At 36.6% G+C, this 27,958-nt stretch overlaps 1 protein-coding gene across 2 annotated transcripts; it reads right to left on the bottom strand.

Moving 5' to 3' along the window:
* Window positions 1–926: 926 nt before the first annotated feature.
* On the bottom strand, window positions 927–26,369 carry LOC144970791 (uncharacterized). Of its 2 annotated transcripts, none has more exons than XM_078910800.1 (14): window positions 25,846–26,369; window positions 22,446–22,682; window positions 20,975–21,067; window positions 20,513–20,590; window positions 16,342–16,451; window positions 15,535–15,767; window positions 15,123–15,214; window positions 13,608–13,746; window positions 13,072–13,179; window positions 12,419–12,536; window positions 11,679–11,903; window positions 7,521–10,250; window positions 6,803–6,970; window positions 927–5,674 (listed from the first exon to the last, which is right to left on the bottom strand). In XM_078910800.1, the coding sequence occupies exons 1-14, from the start codon at window positions 26,283–26,285 to the stop codon at window positions 5,568–5,570; spliced, it is 4,878 nt and encodes a 1,625-aa protein (XP_078766926.1). In that variant the 5' UTR covers window positions 26,286–26,369; the 3' UTR covers window positions 927–5,567. The 2 variants fall into 2 exon arrangements, with proteins under 2 accessions (XP_078766926.1, XP_078766927.1); XM_078910801.1 differs by having other exon boundaries at window positions 11,679–11,900.
* Between the last annotated feature and the right edge of the window lie 1,589 nt (window positions 26,370–27,958).

The following is a 27,958-nucleotide window of genomic DNA, read 5'->3' as shown; positions in this document are numbered from 1 at the left end:
AAAGTAAGACATAGGGGAACTGGGAACGAAAGGGATCAGATGTAGATTCCAAGAGCATAGCACTAATGTACTTAGTTTGAGATCACCTATAAGTCTCATCCGGACACAAGCACAAAATCCAACAAAGAGGAATACACTCAAATGCTTACCAAAATAACAAATATAATATTACAGAACAGAGAGATGATTTACAACGAAAAAAAAATATCATCTCCCAAAACAATAACTATGCATTTGACCGTTTCCCTCCCAACTAGGACTCCGGCCAGGGCCAGGACAAAACCAAGTAATCTCATTCCAAGACAAAGACAGAAAGCATGTTGGAAAACAGATATAAGGGGATAGAAGAGACAGCATGTACCCCCCTGCCCACTATGGGAGGTGAGGAACCCCACCCAGATGTACTTAGTTTGAGTTCACCTTAAAGTCTCATCCAGCCACGAGCACAGGATCCCACTAAGAGGAACACACTCAAATGGTTACAGAATGTATAACTAACAATACATTTGACTGCTTCCCTCTCAGTCAAGGACTGGACAAAACTAAGTAATCCCATTCCAAGACGAAGACAGAAAGCAACTGGGAAAACAGATATAAGGGAATAGAAGACACAGCGTGACCTCCTGCCCACCACAAGCGGTCAAAAGACACCGCCCAGCATTCCTTTTTGGGTGAAGATATTATCAACTTTTATTTGAATTTGATCCCGGGATTCAAAGAATCTGTTAATATTATCTGATATGTTTGTATAGTACTCATAAATAATGACAAAAACGTCATTACTAATGTCATCCACTATTACATCATCAATGTTTTAGTCAACATCATCATTCTGAAAGCAAACATTATTATTTTGTTCTTGTCCATTCTTCTGGGAGATTTTCATTTGATGATCATATAAAAATAAGAGAAAATAATTCGTGATACTTTGTATTATAGTTTTTATTTCATTTCAAGATTTTGCATAAAAACAATAATTCTAAAAATACACAGGTCTCTACTCCATAATACTAAGATTCAGAATCACACAGAAAAAAAGTAAACACATAAGTCAATAAAATAATACAGTGAATGTTCGAATTTGTTCACAAGGTGGAATATCATATAAATCATAATAACTGTTCATTTCAACGAGTATCAAATAGTCTTGTGTAATGCAAAGAATTATAACACATTCTATAAGCACAACACATCTACGTTGGGTTTTTTAAAATGTTCACATCAATGATGAAAAGAAAATAAGACAGCACAATATTTGTGAGAGGTCTTGTGTTTATGTGCTTTTAAGGTTTTACGGTGCTTGCAACACAATTCGGTCTTTTAAGCACCAGTAAAAAGGAAGACAAAAGAATTCTCGATCCACCATTAAAAGCACATGAGAAAAAGTAAAGACAATAGGAAACATGAAAATTCCAAGCCTCCCAGCTAGGACTCTGGCCAGGGAAAGGACAAAATCAAGTAATCTCATTCCACGACAAAGACAGAAAGCAGACAAAAAGGGATAGAAGACATCTGTGAGATTTCACATTAGTGATAACCTGATGCATATTTGCTGTTTCTTTGTTTTTTAAGGGTTTTACGGCGCTTGCAAGACATTTAGGTCATATCAGCCCTGTAAAAAGGAGGAAATGGGATAGTCAAAAAAATTATAGATTTACATTTGAAAACACACAAGGAAAAGTAAGACAAAGGGGACTGGTTTGAATAGAGAACAGATCATGTAGATTCCAAGAGCACACCATCAATGTACGTTGGAAAACAGATATAGGAGTATAGAAGACACAGTTTGCCCACTATGGAAGATCAGGAATCCCAACCAGATCTATTTGTTGTCAGTTTAGTTGCTTAAGACACTCATTTTAGACACAAACTTCATCTGAGTAAAACATGTCAGAACTTGATCAAACATTGAACAATAGTTGACCATAAAAGCAATCTATTTGCTTATCTAGTCTGATTCTGAGACTACTGAAAAGTTAAGTCATAAAAAAATCCAGCATAAAATATCTATAATGAACAAACTCAAACTATACAAGATATCAATAAATTAACAAAAGAATAAATTCAAACAGATAAATTATGAAGAAGTAATGTTTTGTTTTTAGGGGTTTTAAGGTGTTTGAGATACGTTTAGATCATTTCAGCGCCAGTAAAAAAGGAAGATGACAGGGAAAAAGTTGTATATCCGAAGTTCAATTCACCAAAAACAATGTAAGACAACAGAGTTCAGAAGATTCCAAGCGTGATATATCAAAGTATCCATATTGGTATTAAATTAAAGTCCCATCTAGGCGCAAGCAAAGTGAGGATGAAGGACATACTCAAATGTTTTCAAAGTACAATATATTGTTTACAAGGAAAAAATATCTTCTGCAATATGTACTTGTTTGGATAAGTCGTAAAATATAAATCTTTCATTTGATGACAAAATTTTGAATATTATGAAGACCATGACGATGTTAATAGGTATCCCAAACTACTGTTGTTAACAGGTAAATGTTTCTTCACAAATCATCAAAAATGAGGTCTCTTTGAACAGTCTCTCTTTCTCTTGAATTTAATTTATTGGTGGAAAACGTATACCATTAAAATCAGCAACCTTTGAAGATTATAATATCCCAAATTGAGCCAGCTAGCTTGTTTCAACACAAAGCACCATCCATGTAAACAAAGCCCGTTTTTCTTTTCTTCCCCATTACAAGATTTGTTTTTTTTACAAATAATAAAAAAATGAGGCCTAATTGAAAAGTCTCTCTGTCTTGAACTTAAGTTAATGGTGAAAAACTTATACCATTAAAATCAGCAGCCTTTGAAGATTATAATAGCAAAAATTGGGCCTGCTAGCTTTTTTCAGTGCAAAGCGCGATTTCTGTAAACAAAGCCTATTTTTTTTCTTTCCGTAACCAAGATTTAATTTTCTTCACAAACCATCAAAAAAATAATGGAACTTTAAAAACCTATAACTTTTTTCATTTATTCTTTGCTTGTGATAAATAAATCGCTATTTTCCATGGTTTGGGAAGCAACATGTGGCTGTGTAATTTAATTTTTGCTATTTGTATAATGAAATTTTATTTTGGGATACCTACTGTTAAGGTGAATTCGTCTTAACAACGCCATCCTCTCATCTCTAATTCGTCTTAAGTATTTGAGTCAAGTTTGTTATAAAGGGAAACTCAAAACGTCCATATCATCCGTCTTAGTAAATTAAATCGAAGCTTTCATTCCATTTTATTATTGCATTATTTCAATCTTCTTAGTACATACAGATAAATGCTGTTATTTCCTAAAAAGGAAGAAAGAATGAATGCATCTATGTTATAGTGCTTCAAATACGTTAAAATTCACTTTATGATTAGTTACATCAAACTTAACAAATGATTAACCTTAAAAGATTTCATTATTTTGTGAAGCTTTTACTTTTAGTGCTTGAAAGTTCTCTTCTAATTGTCATTGAGATCATACTTGTATCGACGTAAATTTTCTGTGATTTGTTAAAAGAATATTTGGCAAGATTAATCACATAAAGTAGATTAATATAAAGTTTTACATCAGTTGTAGCAGTGGACCGTTCTCTCGTGTTCAATTTTACTTTCCAATCAAATAACCCTGCAATGTGACTATATCTAGAAATCTACATGTGCAAAAACAAGACGTAAAACGGTCATCATAATGTGTCAGTTATAAATAGTTCAAACTTTATACTTACATAAGTGAGACTCATATTTAATCTAATGTTATAATGTATTTAAAAATTCAACGACAAATCATTCAACTATATTTAAAACTAATTACAGCTAATATACACATATTATATAAAAAAAAAAGATTAATTACATGAACTAAATGTCAAAAACTTGGCAATGGATACAAAAATTACAAGATTCCCAAAATTTTGTTTTGTTTGTTTTTAAAGGTCTTATGGTGGTTGCGACACATTTAGGTCATATCAGTGTCAGCAAAAAGAAGAAAATAGAATTGTCAAAAGATTATAGATTTACAATTGAAGCACACAAGAAAAAGTATGACAAAGGGGAATGGTACAACTAGGGAATAGATGCAGAATCCAAGAGCATAATGTCATTGTACTTAGTTTGAGATCACCTAAAAGTCTTATCCAGACACAAGCACAGGTTCCCACGAAGAGGAACACACTCAAATGTTAACAAATCATAATATAAGAAAAAGAAAAAAATAATACAGTACATAACTGAGATATTAAACAAGGAAAATATATAATCTCCCAAGACTAACTAGACATTTGACTGTTTCCCTCCCAGACAGGGCCTAGACAAAACCAAGTAATCTTATTCCAAGACAAAGACAGAAAGCAAATTGGAAACCAGATATAGGGAATAGAAGACACACACAGTAAGTACCTCCCTAGATGATTCCCAAATGTGATCACTCCTATTTTTACTTATTCCCTTCCCATGAAGCACAGCCAAAAAAAAAAAAAAAAAACATATTGGATTAGATATCTTTCTATTTTAATATGGCAATAACCATATGTGAAGAAAATTTTATAAATTAATAACAATATCTAGCCAAGAGTTGTCTAAAGTTGCTTCATGTTTATTGCGACATCAATCTTCAGTCATTTTTGGCCACTAATATCAGTATACATCAACTTATAACAATAACAAGAACACAAATGTTGTAGAACAGTAACATCAGCATTACGAAATATGTTTTCATAGGTGTAAATTGAAATTATACTTAAGGCTGGAAGAGTGAGAGAAAATCTGGAAACTGAAGGATCCCCAAACAATTTAAAAGAGATTAGTTAAAAACAATCCATTTTGACAATATCTTCGAGTTTGTTATTATTAGAATCACTTAAATGCTGTATTTTCTTTGTGGAAATAAATTTCTAATTTCAGGGCATATATTTGTACAATCGTAAGATTCATGATACCACACTGTTTATTCATAAATCACAACTGATTTAGAATAGACCCAATGTTATTTGCTAACGGTAAATAAAAGAGACTATTTTGAGCATTTCAGTCTGAAATTTTGGTTTCAAAGTCCAAAGTCCGACTTTGGAGAGGATTACCCAAAATCAGAGAAACTATAGTTTATTGGGAAAGGTAAAAAGTGGCAGTCTGATACACTTCATTTCTAACAATTCAATACCGATATCAATGTAAACTGGGCCCTTTTAATGGCAAGTGGGCTATCACATAATGTTTCAAAACTCATATCTTTACTTTCTCACTTAAAAAAAAACCCCGTCAAAGTCAAATTTCGTTCAGCACACAGTTACATCAAACTAAATAAATGCCAGTGATTTGAAGTTGGACCTTAAAGTCTTTGAGAATGAATGCTCTCTAAATAAAAGAGGCCTTTTCAAAAAGCAGTACCAAATGAACTTTGTCAAAACCTTTCTATAATACAGGAAATACAAAAGTGTCCCTAAAACCCAACAATTATGAATATTCTAAATTCCAGAACTTTGATAGCAGGGAAATTTCCATCTACCATTACATTACAATAAAATTTGGATGATGCCTCATCAACACCATCAATATAGTTATGCCTATATAACTTAATCATCACCATCCTCATCTCCTGCCTCGACGGGCACCTTTCCTTGCAGCTGCTCTAGGACGGTGGGCAGAGCCGGGATTTTGAGGAGTGAACATGTTTGGAGTCCCTGGGGTCGTTGCACCTGATAGAAAGTCAGAAAATAAACAATTATTGTTTTTGTTTTGTTTTTCAGGGTTTTAGTTTTAAAGTGGAGGAAATGGGATATAGTCCCAAAAAAAAATAATCTAGATTTACATTTGAAAGCACACAAGAAAGAGTAAGACAACGGGGAATGGTTCAAATAGGGAACAGATGTAGATTCCAAGAGCATACCATCAATGTACTTAGTTTGAGATCACCTAAAAGTCTCATTCAGACACCAGCACAGAATTCCACTGAGAGGAACACACTCAAATGTTTAATTCACTCCATGACAAAGATAGAAAGCAAGTTGGAAAACAAATATAGAGAGAAGAACAGTAAGTAACCTCTCTGCTCACTATGGGAGGTCAGGAACCCCACCCAGAAATAAACAATTAGATAAATAATAAATAAAAATCCCCTTTATTTCCCCAAGGGAAATTTTTTCATCTAGGATCTTTTCCAAAGGATGATTGGAATAGTCAAAGTGCCATCAACGCAAAGTGAGCTAGGACGAGGCGACTTGATTGTGGTAAATTTTAGGGTAGAAATAAAGACCATACCGCTGTGGCACACTAGAAGTAAGTAATGAGGCAGAATTAGCAGTTCAAATTTCTTATATATTTGTGGTAACCAATACGTCTTGGAATAACAACATAAACTCAACTTGGTTTTAAGGCTTAGAACCCCCTATTAGATAATTAAAAAGATAGCCACAGTGTTCCCTTAATGACATTTTGCACATGCATTCCACATCCTGTCAGAGACGTCATTAAATACAGAACTCCCTATATAAAGCAGTATAATCTTAGTCAAAATCTTGTAATAGCAGCTAATAGGCTACATGTCTTAATCAACAGAGCTGCCAACCCCAAGATATGATCAGGCCATAAAAAGGGGAAGATTGAGGGGAAAAAAGTGTACAATCCTAGCTTGTGCAATAAGATACATATACTAAATAAAAGAGAAATGGCAATAACTAATTGAAGTTGAAGTCATAAAAATTATTTACACACTTTTGCAATTGCGATGTATAAAATCCTCTATAAAAAGAAACATCTTTATGTTGTCTTCAAGAAAATTCTCATCTACATTAAATTAAATAAAAAGATTCCATTGAAAAACTTACTGAAGTTAAAAGAAGGAGCAGACACACCACCAGGCGTAAAATTAAATCCTCCATTGTTTGGCATGGTGGGCTGGAAAGCAGGTGTGGAAGGAGTGGCAGAGAAATTGAAACCACCAGAAGGATTGGCTGCTGGCTGGGTAGCTTGGCCAAAGTTAAACCCAGATGAGGCTGGAAGAGAAAAGAAAATAATGTTTATACAAGAACTAGTACAAAAACATCTGACAAATAAAACAAGACTCCTGAAAAAAAAAAAAAAAATTAATCTTAAATCTTCTTTTTATCACAATATCAAAAGCAAATCCAAAATATAATAAAGAAGTAAAGTTAGAGGAATGTGATATTAAATATAAGAGTGCTTTTACTTTACGAGTCTGTCGGATGACATTTGAGCAACAAAAATAATGACAATGAGACTGTCTGCCAAAATATTACTTACAGAAATTTCACTTTCCCAATTCAGTGTGAGTGTGTGAATTTTGCTCTTTCTTTCTTTGCATTGGTTATTTTCTCCTCCCCTAAAAGTGTTTGTAGCCAAAACAGTACTCAATGGGTTCTAGAACACTGAATTCCAATGTAGAAAATTATTTTCGGGCCTATCCTATAATTCAAAATATCTGTAACTATTTTTTTAGTTTATGATCTCCCTTAAAACTGACACTGTAGATTCTAAATATCAAAGCATCGCAACTTGCACCCAAGGACAGAGCCTGCTACTTACCAGTACTTGTGGTGGAAGCTCCAAAAGGTGAGGCTGCATTCTGGCCAGTTTGGTTTCCACTAAAATTAAAAGCAGCTCCCTGAGCTGTGGTGGCTGGGGCACCGAATGGGTTAGCATTGGGCTTTGGGGCACCAAACCCACTGGAGCTTCCAAATGGAGAGGTTGCAGAATTCTGACTTGCACTCCCAAAGACTGGTGCTGTGGATTGTTGGGTGGGAGCTCCAAATGCAGGAGTGGATAATGCTGTATTGGGTGGTGCACCGAAAGCATTAGTACTTTGTCCTGCACCAAAAGCGGGTGGTGCAGCAGGGGTGGGTTGTGAAGATCCAAATACTGAAGGAGTAGCAGATGCACCAAAAACATTTGATTGATTGGCTGCCGTAGTTTGACCAAGCCCACCTCCGAAAACACTCCCTGGTGCAGTTGCTGTTTTGTTGCCAAAGACATTCGAAGCCCCTCCAGTCGAAGACCCTGCTGCTGAGTTAGTACCAGCACCAAATACAGAACCTCCAATGGTGCTGCTACCAAATGCAGATGGGGCTGGTTGAGTGGTTGAAGATGAAGGCTGAGCCCCAAATACAAAAGGCTGATTGGCTGGGGTTGTGGTGCTGGAGCCAAAGGCTGGTGGAGCTGGAGTGGTGGAAGCAGTGGCCAAACCAGAAGAACCAAATCCAGGAGATGTGACATTGGTGCCAAATGCATTTGTAGATGGATTAGGAGCGCCGAAAGCAGGCTGAGTTGTTCCAGCAGGGGAGAAAACAGATGATGAAGCTGTTGATGGTGCTCCAAATATGGATGGTTTGGTTGAAGCTGGTACAGTTCCAAATGGAGTAGGATTGGCACCTGTACCAAATGGACTTTGACCTATAGCAGAGCTATTACTGGCAGGATTTCCAAACGTGCTAGCTGAGGAGGTACTCGCATTGGTTGTGGATCCAAATGTAAACATCCCTGCATTTGACGTAGCAGCAGTTGAACTACCAAAGGGAGTAGGGTTGGTGGCTGCTCCAGTTGGTGTTGCACCAAAAGGACTCGGTATAGCTGTGCTGGTGGTTGCTCCAAAATTAAAAACACCTGAAGCTCCCAACCCTGCCCCTGGTGCTCCAAAAGCAGTACTGGTATTACCTGCAGTAGCTGAAGGTGCTCCAAAAGCAGCGCTGGTACCACCTGGAGCTGAAGGTGCTCCAAAAGCAGTGCTGGTACTACCTGGAGCTGAAGGTGCTCCAAAAGCAGTGCTGGTAATACGTGGAGCTGGAGGAGCTCCAAAAGCAGTGCTGGTATTACCTGCAGCTAAAGGTGCTCCAAAAGCAGTGCTGGTATTACCTTGAGTGGCTGATGGCACTCCAAAACTAGTATTACCTGCAGTGGCTAAAGGTGCTCCAAAAGCCGTGCTGGTATTACCTGCAGTAGCTGAGGGTGCTCCAAAAGCAGTACTGGTACCACCTGGAGCTGAAGGTGCTCCAAAAGCAGTGCTGGTACTACCTGCAGTGGCTGAGGGTGCTCCAAAAAGATTTTTATTTACTGAAGTAGTCGCAGCATTATTGAATGGGTTAGACTGTAAACTGGTAGCATTTGTTGCTCCAAAATTGAATGAGGTGGATGGTGCAGTGGAGGCTTGATTCTGGGAGAAATTAAAACTTGTAGCACTTGGCTTTGCTGTGGACGCAGCAAACATTGGATTTGAGGTCAATGACGCAGTCTGATTAGCTTGAGTTGTTGTAAGGCTTGACGAAGCACTAAATGAAAAACTATTTGGGACAGTAGATGTTGATGAAGTTGCAGAAGCAGTTCCAAAATTAAAACCAGAGACTGGATTGACAGAAGATGAGACAGGATTTGAAATTGTGGTGGCTGTGGCAGTAGTGCCAAATGCAGGTGGAGCTGAAGGGGTAGCCTGAGCAGAGAAGTTGAAACCACCCCCGACACTAGTTGAAGTGGACGTACTCGTTTGTGGTGCTCCAAAGGTGAAACCTCCACCCTGAGGAGTTGATAAAGCCGAAGTTACTGCAGTGTTTGAGCTTGGCTGTGATGAGGCGAGCCCAAATTGAAAACCACCTCCACTAGAAGTACTAGGAGCTGATGATGCTGCAGTTGCACCAAAGCTGAAGCCCCCAGCTTGGGATGTTCCTGGTGCTACTTGCTTAGTAGCAGTGATGACATTTGCACCAGGCAAAACATTACCAGTAGTTGCAGCACTGGCTATAGATGTTTGTCCCCCTAATTGGAAGGTTGCTGGGGCAGTAGATAATGGATTGGTTAGAGCAGTACTTTGAACATTTGATGAAGTCGGTGCTGGACAAGCAATGCTCCCAGATGTGGTTGTTAAATTAGTGGAGAAATTGAAACCGCTGGATTGAGATGAGGCAGTTGAAGAAGGGGCAGATGAAGCTGGTGCACCAAAGTTGAACATATTGCTTGCTGGCAAACCAGAAGCCCCTGATAAAGAGGGTGCAGGAGTTACACTTGAAGATGAGGATAAAATAGTACTGGTAGTATCGACTGTGTTGCTACTGGCCGTAGATGACGCAGATGACATGACACTGCCAAAGTTGACTTGAAATCCTGATGAACTTGAAAGAGCCGTGGACAAGGACGAATTTGTCTCTGACTGAAGACCGAAGGAGAAGTCAGTGCTAGGTGCTGACATACTGGATGTGGTTGCTCCTGAAGTGAGGAGACTTGAAGCAAGTGGTGTGGCTGATGCAACTGATGATCCACTTGTACTTAAACCTGTGATGAAATTGATTGAATAAAATTTTACATCTGCAAGACAGAAAAAAATCCAATTGATTTCATACGGATGAATATTTAGATCCTCCGAGTTCAAATTTTATTTAAAGATAACTTTAAAACTTACAAATTTGAATGTTTGTTCGTTTTGTTTTTTGTTCCCTTTTGTTTTTAGGGGTCTTACAGAGCTTGCAAGACACATTCCAGCGCCAGTAAAAAGGAATATGATAGGGAGGAAGTTGTAAGCTGAAATTAAAAGCACCACCAAAGAAAAGGTAAGACAAAGAGAACAGAAGATTCCATGTGCAATCTATCAACATGCCTATTTTGATAAAACCTAAAAGTACATCCAGACACAAGGAAAAGATCCTGTTAAGGATATATTCAAATGTTTACATATACAATATATACAAAACGAAAAATGATAATAGTACATAACAGATATTTGATTTACAAGGGAAAAAAATATCTCTTTAAAAAAGGAACCATACATTCAAATGCCTCCCTCCAAGTTAACGATCCCTGCCAGGACAAGTAAAAATCAAAGATAGGTCAAGCCGAGAACAATTTGGCAAGAAAAATAGATATGGAAGGGTAAAAGACACAGCACTAGTGACCTTTCCACCTATCATGGGGAGATCAAGGCCCCATCCAATTAACTACAGGAATCAGATCTCATAAGAACTTACTTGTCCAAACAAAATCACATTAAAAAAACAGCAAAAAAAAAAACAAGCCATCCACCAGCAGCTGTACAATATCATATGGGTTGAGTTTGTGTTCAATTTCACCAGCCCTGTCACTAACTTCAACAGCCAAAACAGGACCTCAAAAAATGTTTTCTATCAACATCTATTAGAATTGGATAGGATCCACCCATCAGGTTTGCCAACAATCAACTATTGTGACTCATAATTTTCCAACAAATCAGAGCATTTTCCCTGTTATTAACAAAAATGTATATTGTGTATAAAGAGGCATGCTGTCAGAATTAACATTCCTACATTGTGTATTTCTTTATCTTGGATTAAATGCGGCTATGTGGTCTTGTGGTATGACACTCGCTTTCAGATCGGAAGGTCCTGGGTTCGAACCTTGACAGGGCATAGTTGAGTCCTTGGATAAAGCTCTTTACTTACATTCTCTCAGCGTACTCTGGTGTAAAATGAGTACCTGGTCGTTAAAAGTGTTGTCTCTGTCTGAAAAAATTGTAATATCGCCTAATAGGCATCATGTCTTGTTCTACATGTTACGTGTTGCTGTTGGTCAGGGAGCCCTTGTAAAGTGCTTTGAGCACTTTAGTGGATATTGCGCTAAATAAAAGCTCAAGAAAAAAAGAAAAAGAAAAAAATCCTTATCGGTTGACAAATCATACAACGGGCAATAGCAGGTACCCAGTTGTAAGCGGGATCTGAATGCAATACAAACCTGATTTAGGAGAAACCAATGATGCAGGGGCAGCTGGATTGGTCAACTGTACTAATTTGTTGAGGCTGTCGAGACTGGCTGAAGTTGCAATAGAATTCGATAGAGATGAGGAAGTGCTGACAGCAGCAGTGACTCCAGGAGTTGTAGATGTGGTTAGAGCATCTACCAAAGGTGATGACGTCCCTGAGATTGTGGTATTGGTTGTCTGTAAGGTCAAGGTTCCTGCTGCATTTATATAAAATGAAAAAAATAATAGAAAATAAAATAAAATTCCATTTATTTAAACCCTAGTTAAAATTTGCTGTAAGGATCTATTCCAAGAGAAGACTGGAATAACCCAGGCATCAGCAGCAGTGCAGCTGCACAAAGCGAGGTGACTTGCTCAAGTCTATAATGGGATGGGGAGTCGAACTCGGAACCTTCTAGCTATGAGCAAAGACCATACCGCTGTACCATTCTGCCCCCTTAAGTGGACAAACAAATAGAAAACCTATGACAAAAAAGTATGCTTTTAAAGTGTACGTCAGGAAAAAATCATTGTTAATTTATAAAATAAAATGCTAATTGTTAAAAATTTCTTAAAAATTTTTTTGTCAAAATCATTCTTTTGGTACGATCTGAGATATTATACCAAAAACACAAATTCTGTCTCACCAACGTTATAAACCCTTCACAAACTTAACTTTTTTAAAAAAACGCAAATGCATTGATCATATAATGGGAAAACATTTTATACTGACCAGATGATACTTTATCTTTGTCCTCTGGCTGCAGCAAATCTAAGACTCGTCTCTGATATTCTTTTTGTTTGTCTTTCTCAAAATCTGAGGTGCTCATCAGTCCATCACTTGGAATTGTCTGGAAATGAAAACAAAAATACTCCATTCAACTTAACTTTTTCAAATTTATAGAAACAATAAATGCAAAATCTTATTATTTTTTCTTTTTCATTTGAACTTCAAGAAAAATAAAAGTTTAAAAAATGTCAATTTATTATGAAAGATTCCCCTCCCCGTCTGTTTCACTATCTTAAAATGGATGTGACACAGTTTAACTTAATAAAACTGTTTTTAAGTCTGTGAAAACTTGTCACTAAAATGAAATTCTTTTAATGAGTCATCAAAATGCGAAGAATTTTTTAAAATCTGTAAGTTAAGTGACAATGTGTAATTTTTTACAGGTCTTACAACCCAAATTGTTTCGGGCTCAATGTTATTATGAAAATGCTCTCAAACCAGCGCAAAATTTGGTCCATTACACAAATGTTAAATCACACCCATATCAGATCTGCAAATATGTGAACGTCGGTAAGTGCCAATTTAAACTGCATTAGTAGCAGGCATGAGGTTGAATAACAGCATTGTAATCGACTCATGAAAGAGAGGACACAAACCTTCAATGTACGAAGAGGACTGTTCATGGACAGGCTCTGCTTTCTCATCAACACTCCCTCCGCTATCTTTCTTTTTGTTGGGGCCGATACAGTTGTCACAGATGAAGCCTGAAAGTAAGGAATGTCAATTTAAATTCCAGTACCATTTCACATTAAATTCCACTATCAATAAAAGCATTAATATGAATTAAGCTAATTACCTTGACTGCAAAACAAGGAATAGTCAAAAATATTTTGCAAGAAATGGAAAGCTGAGGATTGTGCAACAGATATGCATAAATATACTTTGCACTATTGAAAAGTGTTTGAGATTGATGATTGTTGTTGAAGATACTTCTGCCACAACAACCTAATTTAAAAAATTACAATTCTTATTGGATACAAAAATAATTACATCAGGATTGAGTAAGAAATTATATTATCTGGATATTGCTTGTTGTCGTAATAGTAATAGTAGTGACAACAACAGTAGCAGCAATAAGAAATCAAAAGGTAAAGTAAGACAACAGTACAATCATTAATTTCATCATACTTACTGAAGTACATGACTGAGAAGTAGGAGATACACTGGCGATGCATGATGGGGTTGACTGTTTCTCAAGACTCACTGCTGTACCAGGGTGTGATGGAGTTTGGGGTTGCAGACAGGTGGATTTTGCTTGTGGTTCACCCAAACTAATGACAAAAAGAAAATACAAAGATAAAGTTACTATGACAAGACATGATTGATGGCTAATAAACATTGAAACGGAATAAAATTGAATTCTTACTACTATATCAGGTCAAATTGTGGAGGTTTTTTTCATTTTAAAAAAAAGTAGCCGTTTTGACACTAAACCTATGAAAACCAATTTTCTAAGAATACAGTGTGGAATCCACATAAAAGGTAAAATACAAAATAATCAAGTTAATCACATAAGTAAAGACAACCTCATCAAAAACAAGCAATGCTTCTAATGATGAAACAATTGAAGTTAGAAGGCTTTCTAATCAAAAATAAACAGATTGTCACTGTAAATTAAGCATTCCACAAAGGACTCCACTCCTTGATGCTCGACAAGTAATAAGTATGATCCACAAACACCATTGTGAGTACATTAAAAGAATGTATTATTTAAATTCAAATCAAGTAAATAAGAAACGGTCAACCAGTTTGTTTATAATATGAAGCAATCGATAAGCAACAACACAACAATCCAATTATTAATTTAGGTCTTACTCTCAGAACTTATTTACAGCGTATTTATTTAGAATTTTCATGAGTTTCATTTTCGATGTTACGAAGTAGCCAAAATTGGTTTAAACGAAACAGTAAAATTCATCAATCAGCCTTTCTATCAGGATTGCTACCTCTGTGAAGGCTATAGATTTGAAAAGAGAAAAAATATTTCATGAATCTGTGCGAAAAAACACAAGGATGTGTTCAAAGTTTAAAAAAGCATAGCTTAACCTCGATCACATTAAGTTATCCATCAATAATATAAATGACATGTGAGCTAAGTGTAGCATTGTGGTACATGCTCTGATTATTGTTGTAAGCCGCGTAGTGTAGACAAAGACGTCGGTATCAGGGATGCCATTTACCAAAAACAAAAATGCCTGATACTTTTTTGTGTAAGGACCATATGAAAATATTTTGTGCAAAACTTCTTTGCATAAAATGGTATTACCTTAAATCATGAAAAAGTGTAAATTTCTAGCCCTCCCTTAACTATTTCCTTTAAACAACGAATAATTTCATCTTTGAAAATAAAACAAACAAAAACAATTCAAGTCTCCAGCAAACAGAAAAACAAAAACAAGAAAACAACTTGATAGCCAGATGGTTTCAAAAAGCCAGTATGCCAGCTTTAACATGGAAAAAAAAGCATCCCTGTGGTATACATTCAATTTGACAAATTGGCACAAATGCAGTCAAAAGACTGAGAATTTACAGGTCTATATTCCCTTCCCCAGGAATGGAGTTCATTTCAATAATTTTGGAGAAATATGATAAAGGTTTACATTGTAATTCAATATTAATTTAACATTAAATTTTAAAAAATACATACTTTCTTTCAAGACTGGAAGCATCCGAGGCTCTCCTCTGTAAGTTGCTTGTATGATTTCTAATTCTTTTCAGGTCTACTCCACCACGTTCAAGCTGCAAATCAAAACAGAAAAAGAATTAACCAACATTAAAATTCTGAAGAAAAGGAAAAATTTTAAACAAACAACATAGAATTGTTTATGTCTTTCATATCAAACACAGACCATAAGTCTAACGTTGACAATAATATTGACTCAACAATGAGTCCAATATTCAAAAATGTCTAAGAGGAAGTGCAACAAAATCCTTTATTTTGTTTTCTATTCATGAAAAATTGCAATAAACAGACATATGTCATGCCTTTTATTTATATATACGATAGATTACGGTAATGCGTGAGAATAAAAAATGTTCGAAAAATACATAAAACTTACAAGAGATAGATTATTTCTAGCTCGCATACTAGAACTCAAAGAGGACTGAAGAGCTTTTTGAGCAAGTCGACTGTTGTTCAAATCAGCTGCATTCCTGGTGTGGTTGTCACTATGACCGTGAAGCAGCATTGGATCATGAGGTCTCTGATCCACTCCCCCAAGGCCTGGCTTGAGATGATTTGAAAATGCATCTACTGCAGGAATGGTTGAAGGGCGCTGATGGGATAAGTGTTCTGGAAAAAAAAAGGGAGAGATGAGTATGTTAAGTCTATCATTTTACCCATCTGCTTGCTTCGCTGATCTACAATAGGTGTGGTGGTCTGACAAAATGTTGCACATACAGGGAAAAATTTGAATCTATGAAGTGAGTGCAAATGTACAGAGCAATATATTCTGAGTAAAATGATGTTTAAATTCTCTAAATTCTTTGTTAGGGACAGAGTTACAGGTACATCAGTGAATCGCAGTGTTTGGATCTCTAAAGTGAGAATAAATGTACAGAGCAATCTATTCAGAGTAAAATGCTGTATAAATCGTCTAAATATCTTAGCGACAGAGTTATAGGCACATCAGCGAATAGTAGTTGAAGAAAATAATACGAGCCATTTCTCAAAACTGCCTAAAAAAAGATTGTCAAATTAATGGTAGTCAGCAAAATTAGAAACTTAAAAGGTAAGGATTGATTAATTCCAAAAAATTTGTAGTTTGCAATTAACTGTGAACGTAATGAAGGCAAATTTATACAAAATGTTATTAAGAATTATTTTTTAAAAAACCAAAAAAAAAATTGTCATCAACAAATCTGACCTATATGAAGCATAGTTGATGTTCCTGGTGTTGGTATCAAATTGGGAAGAGTCTCTGGCATGGGTGGGATAGATACAGAAGAAGCATTTGACTGGCTGCTGTCTTGCCGCCTGTGGAGAAAAAGCATTTTTTATTTTCAAAAACAAGTACAATAGGATTATAAAGTTAATCAGTGATGATAATAGCAATTTGTCAAAAAGGAGGAAAATTTCTCGGTCTATCTATCTCTTCAACCAAAGTGTAAAAAAAGCAGGAACATAGTTTTGTATTAGTATTATGTAATTTATTACTATTACTAGTTTAAATCCATTCTTATTAGACATAAATTTACTTTTTGTAAACATTTAATGAATAGTGACAGCCACACAGACACAATGAAAGAGCAGGGAACCATGTCAAAACAAGAAAACAACACGACATATAAGATCATATGGAGTGGTGGAACCTCTTTCCAAAAAGGAGTAGGGATGATCTTAGACCAAAAATCAACCAAATTTTACAAAGGGCACGTAGCAATCTCAGACAGAGTTTTGCTGGTTAAGCTAAGAGGACCTGTAGTTGACACCAATATTATTCAAGTTTATGCACCAACAGAAGAGGCGACAGATGCAGATATGACAGAGTTTTACCATTCACTAGACAAAGCAAAACGAATGTGTAAATCACAAGAAGTCCTTATGGTAATGGGGGACCTAAATGCTAAGATTGGCAGAGGCAGAGATGGTGACATAATCGGACCACATGGACTCGGAGACAGAAATGAACGAGGAAACATCTGGGCAGATTGGTGTAGAACAAATAAATTAATGATTTCAAACACCTGGTTTCAACAACACCCAAGAAGAACCTGGACATGGCAATCACCAGGGGACAGAGCAAGGAACCAGATAGACTTTATAGCAGTATCATCAAGATTCAGAAATGGCATATTAAATTGCAAAACCTACCCAGGCGCCGATGTAGACAGTGACCATGTCCCAGTTGTTTGTACAGTAAGGATAAAGTTTAAAGCTATTCAGAGAACAGCTGGTAGAATAAAGAGGGATTACAGGTTATGCAAAGACAATGGCATACAAACAAAAATGAGAGAAGAATTTGAAAATGCACTCATGATACAAAGCCAAAGTGAACCTGATAACGAAAAATGTGAAAAACAATTTGATATATTCCAAAAGTGTGTCAAAGCAACTGCAGAAAAACATTTACCAATAGCTCAAATAAACAGCAAAAAGGAATGGATGACAAATGAAATTCTAAACCTATTTGAAGAAAGACGAAAATGCAACAGAGGGTTGCAGAATACCAAACATTGAACAACCACATTAAATCCAAATGCATCGAGGCACACGAGAACTATCTAGACTGGAAATGCTGCGAAATCGAAAGAGAATACAAACCCAACCCCCAACAAGCTCACCAAAGAATAAAAGAACTATCAGGGAAAAGGAAAAGCAAAGCAGCAGGAAGTTGTATCCAAAACAAACAAGGGGATCTGCTATTTGAAGAACAACATATAGAAAGCCGATGGGTAGAATACATAGGCGAACTGTACAATGATCCAAATAGAAATGAACCACCACTGAAATTCAAAGAACCATTAAGCGGTCCAAACATCACCAAAAGTGAAATTGAACATGCCATGGAACGAATGAGGGATGGTAAAGCAACAGGCCCTGATGAAATATCTGTAGAGGTATTAAAAAGCCTAGGAGATCTAGCAATTGATGAACTTCACATATTATTCAACAATATATACAATACTGGGAAAATTCCAGAAGATCTCTGTAACTCTATTTTCATAGCAATACCAAAGAAAGCAGGTGCAGTCAGATGCGAAAATTTTAGAACTATAAGTTTAATAAGCCACATCAACAAAATACTGTTGCGTATAATTATCAACAGGCTAAGGAATAAGATTAACCCCGAAATCGCAGAAGAACAATATGGATTCCAACCTGACAGAGGGACAAGGAACGCAATATACCTCCTCCGTGTTTTAAGTGAAAGAGCTATACAGGTTCAGACCCCACTATACCTCTGTTTTGTCGACTACAAAAAAGCTTTTGATAGAGTACGCCACGAAGAAATACTAAAACAACTGCACTCCATTGGCGCTGATGAGAAAGACCTCAGACTCATGCAAACATTATACTACACCCAGCAGGCATCTATCAAAATCGGAAACTCTACAGGAAATTCCATTCCTATTAAGAAAGGAGTCCGTCAAGGGTGTGTTGCCTCACCAGATCTGTTTAATCTATACCAAGAAACAATCATGAGGGGCATAAATAATATGGAGGGAATAAAAGTGGGAGGTCACAACATAAATAATATAAGATACGCAGACGATACGGTACTCATTGCAACATCAGAAATCCAACTTCAAAAGATTGTTGACAAAGTGGTAGTAGATAGTGAAGCCAAGGGAATGGAAGTGAATATCACCAAAACGGAATGCATGGTAATACAGAAAAACCCCGAAAACAACAACACCTGCAATATAACGATTCACGGCGAGCAACTTACCAACGTAGAAAGTTTTAAGTACCTAGGTTCAATAGTGACAACAGATGGAAGATGTAACCGAGACATACGAGCAAGAATAACTCAAGCCAAACAGGCCTTCATGGACCTGGGAAACATTTTGAAAAACAAACAGATGTCGTTCGGGATTAGATTCCGAGTCTTGAAGTGCTACGTGTGGCCAATCTTGTTATACGGATGCGAAAGCTGGACTACAAATGCAGAAACACAAAAGAACATTGAAGCTTTTGAAATGTGGTGCTTGAGAAGGATGCAGAGAATATCGTATACTGCACACAAAACGAACGAAGAAGTGCTAAAACAAACATACCAACAAAGGAAACTAATGCCCTTAATAGTGGATCGACAACTATCCTTTTTCGGACACATAGTAAGGAAAGATAAGAAGGAATACCTGGCAAGTTGTGGAAAAATACCTGGTAAACGCGCCCGGGGAGACAAAGAAAAACACTCATAGACCAACTGAAGGGCTTCACCAACCTAACAATCCAAGAGCTGTTTGAAAAAGCAAGAGACAGGGAGGAATGGAGAGAGATAATTCATGCAGTATCCGAAGCCTGGACCAGGCATGGAACCTAGAAGAAGAAGAAGAATGAATTTTCCTTTCCATATGTTAAAGGCCTACAATGTTATTCAAATAAAGGACCAGAAAGTGTTGTTTTGTTGTGACTTTTACTTTATGAAGCAGGCTACAATATCTTTGTTACCGAAACCTAGTAGTTTATTCAGCTTATAAATACAACCCAAGAATCTATGAAATTTAAAGCCATAGTCCAAAGGTAAAAATTGCATTATTCTTTAAACTATTGCTTTATTCTAATATATTATCTCTGTATAACCAGATGATTTAATGGATGGTTGAGAGAGAGAGAGAGAGGGAGACAGAGAGAGAGAGGGAGAGAGAGAGAGAGAGAAAGAGAGAGAGAGAGAGAAAGAGAGAGAGAGAGAGAGAGAGAGAGAGAGAGAGATAGATTAAAAAGACAATAGGCACCTACAATAGAGAAAATAAATCCAGACCCATTTGTCCCTCCCCTTCCCCTTCAACGATCAACTAACTAATCAAAGAACACCACTGGTCTTCTGTGTCAATTGTGACATCTGGTGCCATTATGTCCGGCCCGACGTCATAAAAACGGGACCGTCACCAAATTTTACGAGACCTGTGCTCAAAATATGACATAAGAAATAATGGTGATTTTGTGGTTTTGAGGAAAATGTTTGACACGGCAAATTCAGGAGAAAATTTATGAGAAATTCTCAAAATCCCGAAATTCAGCAGAAGATTATCATCGTTGGTTAATAGAGCTTCTTTTATAACTAACAGAATAGACATGAAGATTTGAGGATAAACAAAAGATATTTTGACCAATTGCTGTGACACAGTCAAAATCATCATGATGTAATCAATGTAAACAGATAAAATAAATGAATTAATCACAGAAGTTAGTAATCAAAGTGATACAGAAATTTCCCCTGAGGAATAAGAACCTGGTAAAGTGGGTGGGTGAAATCCAGTGACTCAACCATAATGGTAAAGGCAAACGACTAATGACAAATGAAAGAAAAAGGCATCTTAATCTTTAACTTTTGAGAATTTCACAATTAATAGCTAAACTTTAAACATTACCTTCTTTTTGGCGACATTTGCCACGATGAAAGATCTTCACCCATAGACTCTGATGCATGAGTCTCCCCAAATCTTTTTCTAAAGCGCATTTTAAAAAATGAAAAATAAATAAATAAATAAGAAAAAAGAAATCAAAGAAAGCTGAACAAATTAAGAATAAAAATATTTATATAAATTATAAATGCCAATATATAAACAGAGAAAAGAAATAAAAATAGTTGTTACAAAATTCTGCGTGGTACTATTCTTGTGAAAAATTATCATTGAGGGAATCTTTAAAAAATCTTAATTTATCAAAATAGAGAAAAAAAATATTCCATCCCATTGGATTGTCAAAATCATTACTAACAAATTCAGTTATAACTAAACTTTTCCTGTCAATTATTAGAAATTCTAAAATGAACAGATTTCAATGAAATTTGTAAATATAAGTGGTATTGTTAAAAAGATAAATCAACATACCTTTTCTCTCTCAAAGCAGACACTACTGTCTGGGTATCTAACACCCTTGCCCTGCTTAACTCAGGTGTCACAATTAAAGGACTGCTTTTGAAACTGTAATAAAACAACAAAAATTAGGAAAAAATATATAATAAATAAATATACTTAAGTTAGATCTATTTACAAATAAATAATAAAAAGATTAGATCGAAGACACCCCAGTCATTAAACCAACATGCTCAAAACAATTGCTTTTAAACTACAATATTTATAACAATGTCAAAAAAGATTCCTTAACTTGCAACGGAGGATTAGCAGCAGTAGGAGTTTCAATAGTTATGTTCGTAGTGCAAGGCTTCAAATGCAAGAGGATTTTTAACAGGCCTCACTCGAAATCAATGTTTTATCTCACCCCTCGAGCCACTCCGCAGTGACTGGATAAGTTTGTAGATCTGGCAAAAGTACTCAGTAAAAGACTGCTATTCTATCCAAAGGGTAGTGAGCAATTATCACTGTTCATTTTAAGCTGTTAAGACCCTATGGGTCTGATGGATCGACAAACCCTTAATTCTTTGTTTGATTGTTTTGTTTTTTTGTTTGTTTTTTTGTTTGTTTTTTTCCACATATTTTTAAAAACCCCATCTATAACTAATGACGTTTAATTATATCTAGGTTGCCAGGGATATGGGCACTTAAAATTTCTGAGCAAGGCCTCAACTTTCCTACCACTATAATTCAACGTTTACAAAAAATGGCCGAGCCATATTTTTCTCCACAGTTCGAATTGAGTAGGGCTAGGCATGGAGCTTCAGGAAACGAATTCAGAAATCCCACAGGCAACACTTCTCCACAAGTTAGGAAATACTCCATATGAGAGAGAGAGAGAGAGAGAGAGAGAGAGAGAGAGAGAGAGAGAGAGAGAGAGAGAGAGAGAGAGAGAGAGAGAGGGGAGAGGGGGGGGGGGGAGCAGCAACAAGAAAAATGCAATATTTCTGGTCATGAATCGGGAAGCATCAGTCCAAAAATCATGAGATATTCCCAATTCTCAAATCAAGCCTGGTGTACACAGACGTTTGGCAAGTAGATATAGATTTCTTTCCCATTTGTGATAAGAATAAGAAAGAGGTGATTAAGTGTTGACAAGATACAAATATCTTACTACTAATCAAAAGCATGGGTAAAACTTCATTTCCATATTTCATTGATTTTCAGACCACCAAAGACAATTTCCAACCAAATTCAGACTGCTTGGGCACCCCGTTCAAATTTTCGACCCCAAAAAACTAGACCCAGGCCGAATTTGGGACCTTTTACTGACCTACCTGACCATCCTGATTAAGTCAGTTTGATCTGATGTAGAATTTTGGTGTTTCAATATTGAAAAAAAAAAAAAAAAAAAAAAACAACAAAACAATCCCTTTGGTTTTTCATGTAGAATGTGTATAATAAATGGCATCTATTAAAATTTTACTTAATGAATGATTAACCTTACCTGGGTGCTGCAGGTAGTCCAGAATGGACAGGTGGGGCAAGTTTGACAGTGTTGGGACTCTGTGGTGCTCTAGAGCTAATGTAGTCTGCTAGACCCAAGGACTCCCTTCTTTTCAGACGAACCCAAGGAACTTGGCCAGCCCTGGTCTTCGCAGGATTGCTAGATCCATAATTCAAACTCACTGACCGCCCAACTGGTTTTCCTCTGGACAAAAGAGATGTGCGTCCAGAAAGGGGGCTGAAAGAGAAAGAAAAATATTGTTTTGTTTTTTTAAAGACTGTGTTAATAGAACTAATCATCTTATACCAGAGACGCTTAAAGACACATTACCGAAAGGCAGCAAGAATAAACTCACATCATAACACCTAAAGTAAAATAATTTCTGGATAAGATCTGAAATTAAATCAGATGTTTCTTAATTTTCAGAATTCGGGGAATTTCAGGAAAAGTGGCATCCTGCCTTTTAAACGACTGTACAAAACTCGAACAAAGACAGTCATACACCAATATGAACCTTATTTAACATTTATATTGGCCTGCCCTAAAAGACAACTTACCCCCGGAGTCAAGTTAGGCACTTTGATAAAATTGGCAAACTCCAAGCATCTTAATTTGACCCAGTCAGTTGGATAGAACATGAGAAACCATTTAATTTGATACCTTATTTGTTTCTAAACGACAAATGGTCCAGAGTTATTTATATCTTTCTGTTGAAAATTTTTGTCAATTTTACAGAGAGGATCTGTGATCTCAGTGCTACCTCAAAACGTATGGGTTTGCAGTGGAATTGGCCTACTTATTGTTGGGTATCATTTTAAAGGTCAGAAAAGGAGCTATATTCTCATATAAATAATTCTCATGTATGATAAGTATGAAAAAATAGGGATAACTGAAACTTGAAAAAACAAAAAGGTTTTTGTCCTTTTTCATTGCCTATCATTGTATCAAGTTGAAGTATAATTAAAACATACAATTTTCTTATAATCAAAAAAATGACACTATTAGTAAGCTTGTTTTGTGTCTTTTAAATGGTACCATAATTAACCACCTAGGTTAAAAAAATAACGCCATAATGACCTAAACAGTAAAGGGCCAAAATTAAGTTTTAGAAAAACGAGTTTCACCATACAGTGAGTTTAACGGCGGCCTCTGGACTGGAGTTATCAAAGTGCCTAGTCAAGTCCATATATATATTTTTTTTTTATGTCCTCTTTCAAAATATTACAGTGATAATAACCCCATGCAGATAAAGGCTGAGTAAATCAGTTCATTGTTTTTTAGGAGTTGTCTTTTTAAGGCACCCCTCCTCTAACTCTAATACATTGCAACCTCTCTTAACCAAAAATGTCAGGACTGGAAAGAAATGTCTATATGTGTTGTCGGAAAAAAAAAATAAGGGAGGGGGGAGAGAGGCTTGAAATTTCATTTTCCCTCTCTGTAGTTTATTCATGCTTGGGACCGACCGAATTCTTTTAAATTACATACTCCAATAGTGTTAGACAGGCAGCAATCCTCCTACAGTCTGAAGCATGGGTTATGAGCTAAGTCAGTCTGATATGGGTTAAACAGAATTTCTTCTAGTCCTTTAACAGCTCCACCCCCTGCCCACTGCCCGCATTGTGTCTCTCTCTCTCCACCTCCCCATCCCCCACGTGTTTGCACATATATACATTGGAGTTAGAGTTCGAATAACCACGGGAAACTATTCAGACTCAAGTCCGAATTGCCACTTCATCCCCGAAATTGCTCTGGTGCTGTCTAGTGGCTATAAAGACAGTTTAATACTAATAATTCTAAGATTAGGACTCGAGCCTGAATAGTCTCCTGTGGCTATTCAGACTCATATTACAAAGCGCCTGTGCAATCAACCGATTATTCGGACTCAGTCCGAATAGTTTTCCGCAGCAGTATAGTTTTTGATTGTTTGTTGTTGGGATTTTTTTTTAATCAAAAAAAAAATATATATTATATTGATAATTTCATAAAATTAATGCAAATCCAAATTATGATTGTAGTAACTATCAGCAGGTAGTCTAAACCCGCTTTATTTGACGAGAAAGAAAAAATAATAGAGCAATTGGAAGTCCAGATAGAAATTAAAAAGAAAAGAGTTAAAACTCTTCAAAAGTCAAAGTAACTGTGGCATAAATGAAAAGCTTTTCTAACAACATAACACGATGCCCCAAATAAAATCATGACAAAAATAAATAATTCAAAAATTACATATTCTGATAGTGTGAAACAGGCAACAATCCTTCTACAGCCCAAATTAGGGATATGAGCTGAGTCAGTGTGATATGAGCAAGCTCTTTTTCTAGTTCTTTATCACTCCCACCCTCTGCCTCCTGCCCACATTGTGTTGTCCTCCCCTCTGTATGCGCATGAGTTTGAGTCCGAATAGCCACGGAAGTCTATTCAGACTCGAGTCTGAATTGCCACTTAATTGTTGATTTGGCTCCTTTTGCGTTGATACAAATCTATACAGCAAATTTTCAAAGATGGCTGCACAGCTGTATCTCGATTGCAAAACTAAATTGATGAAATTATTGAAAACAAGCTGTTTTTCTGGTCTTATATAGATAAATCTATTTTTTTCCTTTGGATAAATATCACCTTTCCAAGTGAGCAAGTCAGTATATCTACTATTAGCATTAGTCATTGAAGTGGTACCTGTAGGTATGTGAAATATCAGCCAATAGATTTTTATAACTAACAATATATAGTTATAAGGTATAGGAAAAAAAATCAGAACCTGTCACTTTTGAGGGAATATCGCTATAACCATTGTCGTAATCGTAATAGTAATAGAGAGTTTCATTAGCCCCATTCCACGTCAAGTGGACCAAGGGTGGGAACCACACCCCAAAAAACAGATTTTTGCGAATACTACATGCCATGTTCACTTTTGCACTTCACGCTGCACTATCAACGAGAGAACATAAGAAAACCTAGATAACAAAGCCAAAGTAAAAGTGGCCAAAGTTACAAGACGGGAACAAAGGTTGAAGGCCAGGATAGCACAAACTCAAGATAAAACCCTAACAGAAAGTTGGGAATAAAAGGCAGAGCGCCCAAGCACTGGCAAAAGAAAACCCACAATTCAATAATGCATAACAACACTGCACTACAGTCACTACACATTCATTCATTCACACGGACACTCTCACAAATAACCACAAATAAATCTTGAGAACGGAAACCGTTCAGAGAAATAGAGATCAAGTTTATTTTCCGGAGCAATCACTTCGTTTTTTAAAAATCATTTTTAATATTTAATGTTATTTATAATTATAAGAATAAGATTTTCATTTGTAAACGAGATGGTTCAGGTTAATATTTCTGCTAGTCATAGTCTCGTATTGTATGAAGTCTAAACTAAAATGTTTAGAATAGAAGTTACCTTCTCAACCCCGCATTTGTTTCAATGGCACGTCTCACTTTAGGCATGATGGGAGTTGACAGCAGAGGCCCGTGGACGGCAGTGAATGGTCGATTTCCACTGCTTTGTTGTTCATGGTGCTCTTTCAGGGTCGGTCTACTTGGAAGAGTCCTATTTAATTGTGATCTAGGAAATTCACCTTTTCTTTGGTTAGGATCGATCCCACTCCCAGATTCAATGCGGTGCGTATGTTCATCGTCTGTGGTATGGGCGTGGGAGACACTGTCGGAATCAAATTCTGATTGTGATGATGGAAAATGTGACTTCACACCTACCAAAATGGCATGCTGGTTTTCTGGAAGTTCTAGATTATCTACAGTATTTTCTTTACCATTGCCCTGATTAGATGGAATTTCACTGTCTTTTTGTTTCCTTCGAAAAGGATTCCAATTTTTCCACATCTTCGGCTTGAAAACTTGAAGAAAAACGTCGGTCCGCGTTTCACTCTTTCAAACTCGGACAGGAAATTCGGGAAACTTAGGTCAATTTTCTAAAAATAGAGCATTGTCTTCACAATAACCCGGAAGAACAACCAATCATAATAACACGAAATTAATCTTTTTCGCATCTTTAGTTTTTATTACTCGTAGAATTAATTTCACTTTTTTTAAACCCCCCCCCCTCTCTCTCTCTCTCTCTCTCTCTCTCTCTCTCTCTCTCTCTCTCTCTCTCTCTCTCTCTCTCTCTCTATCCATCTATCTATCTATCTATCTATCTATCTCTCTCTCTCTCTCTTTCTTTCTTTCTTTCTTCTTCTTCCTCGTCTTCTTCTTCTTCTTGGTCTATCATAAAAGACCAAGATGTCAGTTGCAGTAAAGCGCTGCAACGTGAACAATAGAGGAAGTATATATATATATATATATATATATATATATATATATATATATATATATATAAAATATATATATATAAGTATCAATCCACTGTTTAGGTGACCACTGTGAAATGCACCAATTGGAGGACCAAGCATATGTCTTGTTCAAATTGATTAAACTGTTCAATCTTTGTTCAGATGAGTATAGTTTGGTGCCCTACAATGATTTATGAACATAATTCTGATGCTTGATGATCACAATGGTATATAGAAAATTACTCAGTCCCCCTACTGTTTTACTAAGTGTTTCTGCTGCTTTAAGGAGACATTTGGTAAAAACATTAAAAACCTCTTTTAGGGAGCCCGGTATATGTTTATATATGTGTATACCTAAGAGTGCATTTTCAAGGGAGCTACCACCAAATTTACTAAAACAAAGTAAGTCCTGAAGAGCTTCATGGCCAAAGTGTCGAAACTTATCCCAGTGTGCGTAGAGTGAAGTGGCCGAGCAATGCATTTACTAACTCATCCCTCCGAAGGGGGCGCTCAGGGAAATAACCTGGGCTTAAACACGGCAAAAAATTTCCCAGTTGCTCCGTGCGCCATTGTTTTTGCAGTCCCCGACCCCTTTAGAAGCCTGACGACCCAGGTTAAGAACAGAGATAGAAGGGACCAGGCAGAGGAGTTGATTTGTTGTTGTTGTATACCACTGAATGGACTTGGTTTGTTTTGTTTTTAAGGGTTTTACGGCGCTTGCAACACATTAAGGTCATATCAGCGCCAGTAAAAAGGAAGAAAATGGGATAGTAAAAAGTTCTGGAACTACAATTAGAGCACCCAAGACAAAGTAAGTCTTAATCAGGACAAACTTGCAAATCTTCAGCAAGAATAAGACTCAACTTTTGATTTTGTTACTCAAGTGAAATATTATATCCACAACCAACATTGTATAGTCCATGGTAAGATAGAACCAAATGGCACGGGGGGGGGGGGGGGGGGGGGGGGGGGGGGGGAGGGGGGGGGGGGGGGGGGGGGGGGGGGGGGGGGGGGGGGGGGGGGGGGGGGGGGGGGAAGCCATTCCATTATAGATAGTATGCGCTTGGCTAAGAAACTCATAAGATTGCCATCCGGAAGTATAACGGACCAACACACAAAACTATGTGTAACCTTAAAGTGTATAGTCTGGTTAATACCGTTTAGTGAGAATTACTCATAATCGTGGATGGTAAAAATCAATAACAAAGACCTGAGTTACGTCAA

This window comes from Berghia stephanieae, chromosome 4, assembly GCF_034508935.2.
Source record: "Berghia stephanieae isolate SIO BIC M18660-M18661 chromosome 4, UCSD_Bste_1.3, whole genome shotgun sequence".
Taxonomy (NCBI): domain Eukaryota; kingdom Metazoa; phylum Mollusca; class Gastropoda; order Nudibranchia; family Aeolidiidae; genus Berghia; species Berghia stephanieae.
The sequence above is the reverse complement of the archived record's forward strand: the minus strand, read 5'-3'. Positions and strand labels throughout refer to the sequence as shown.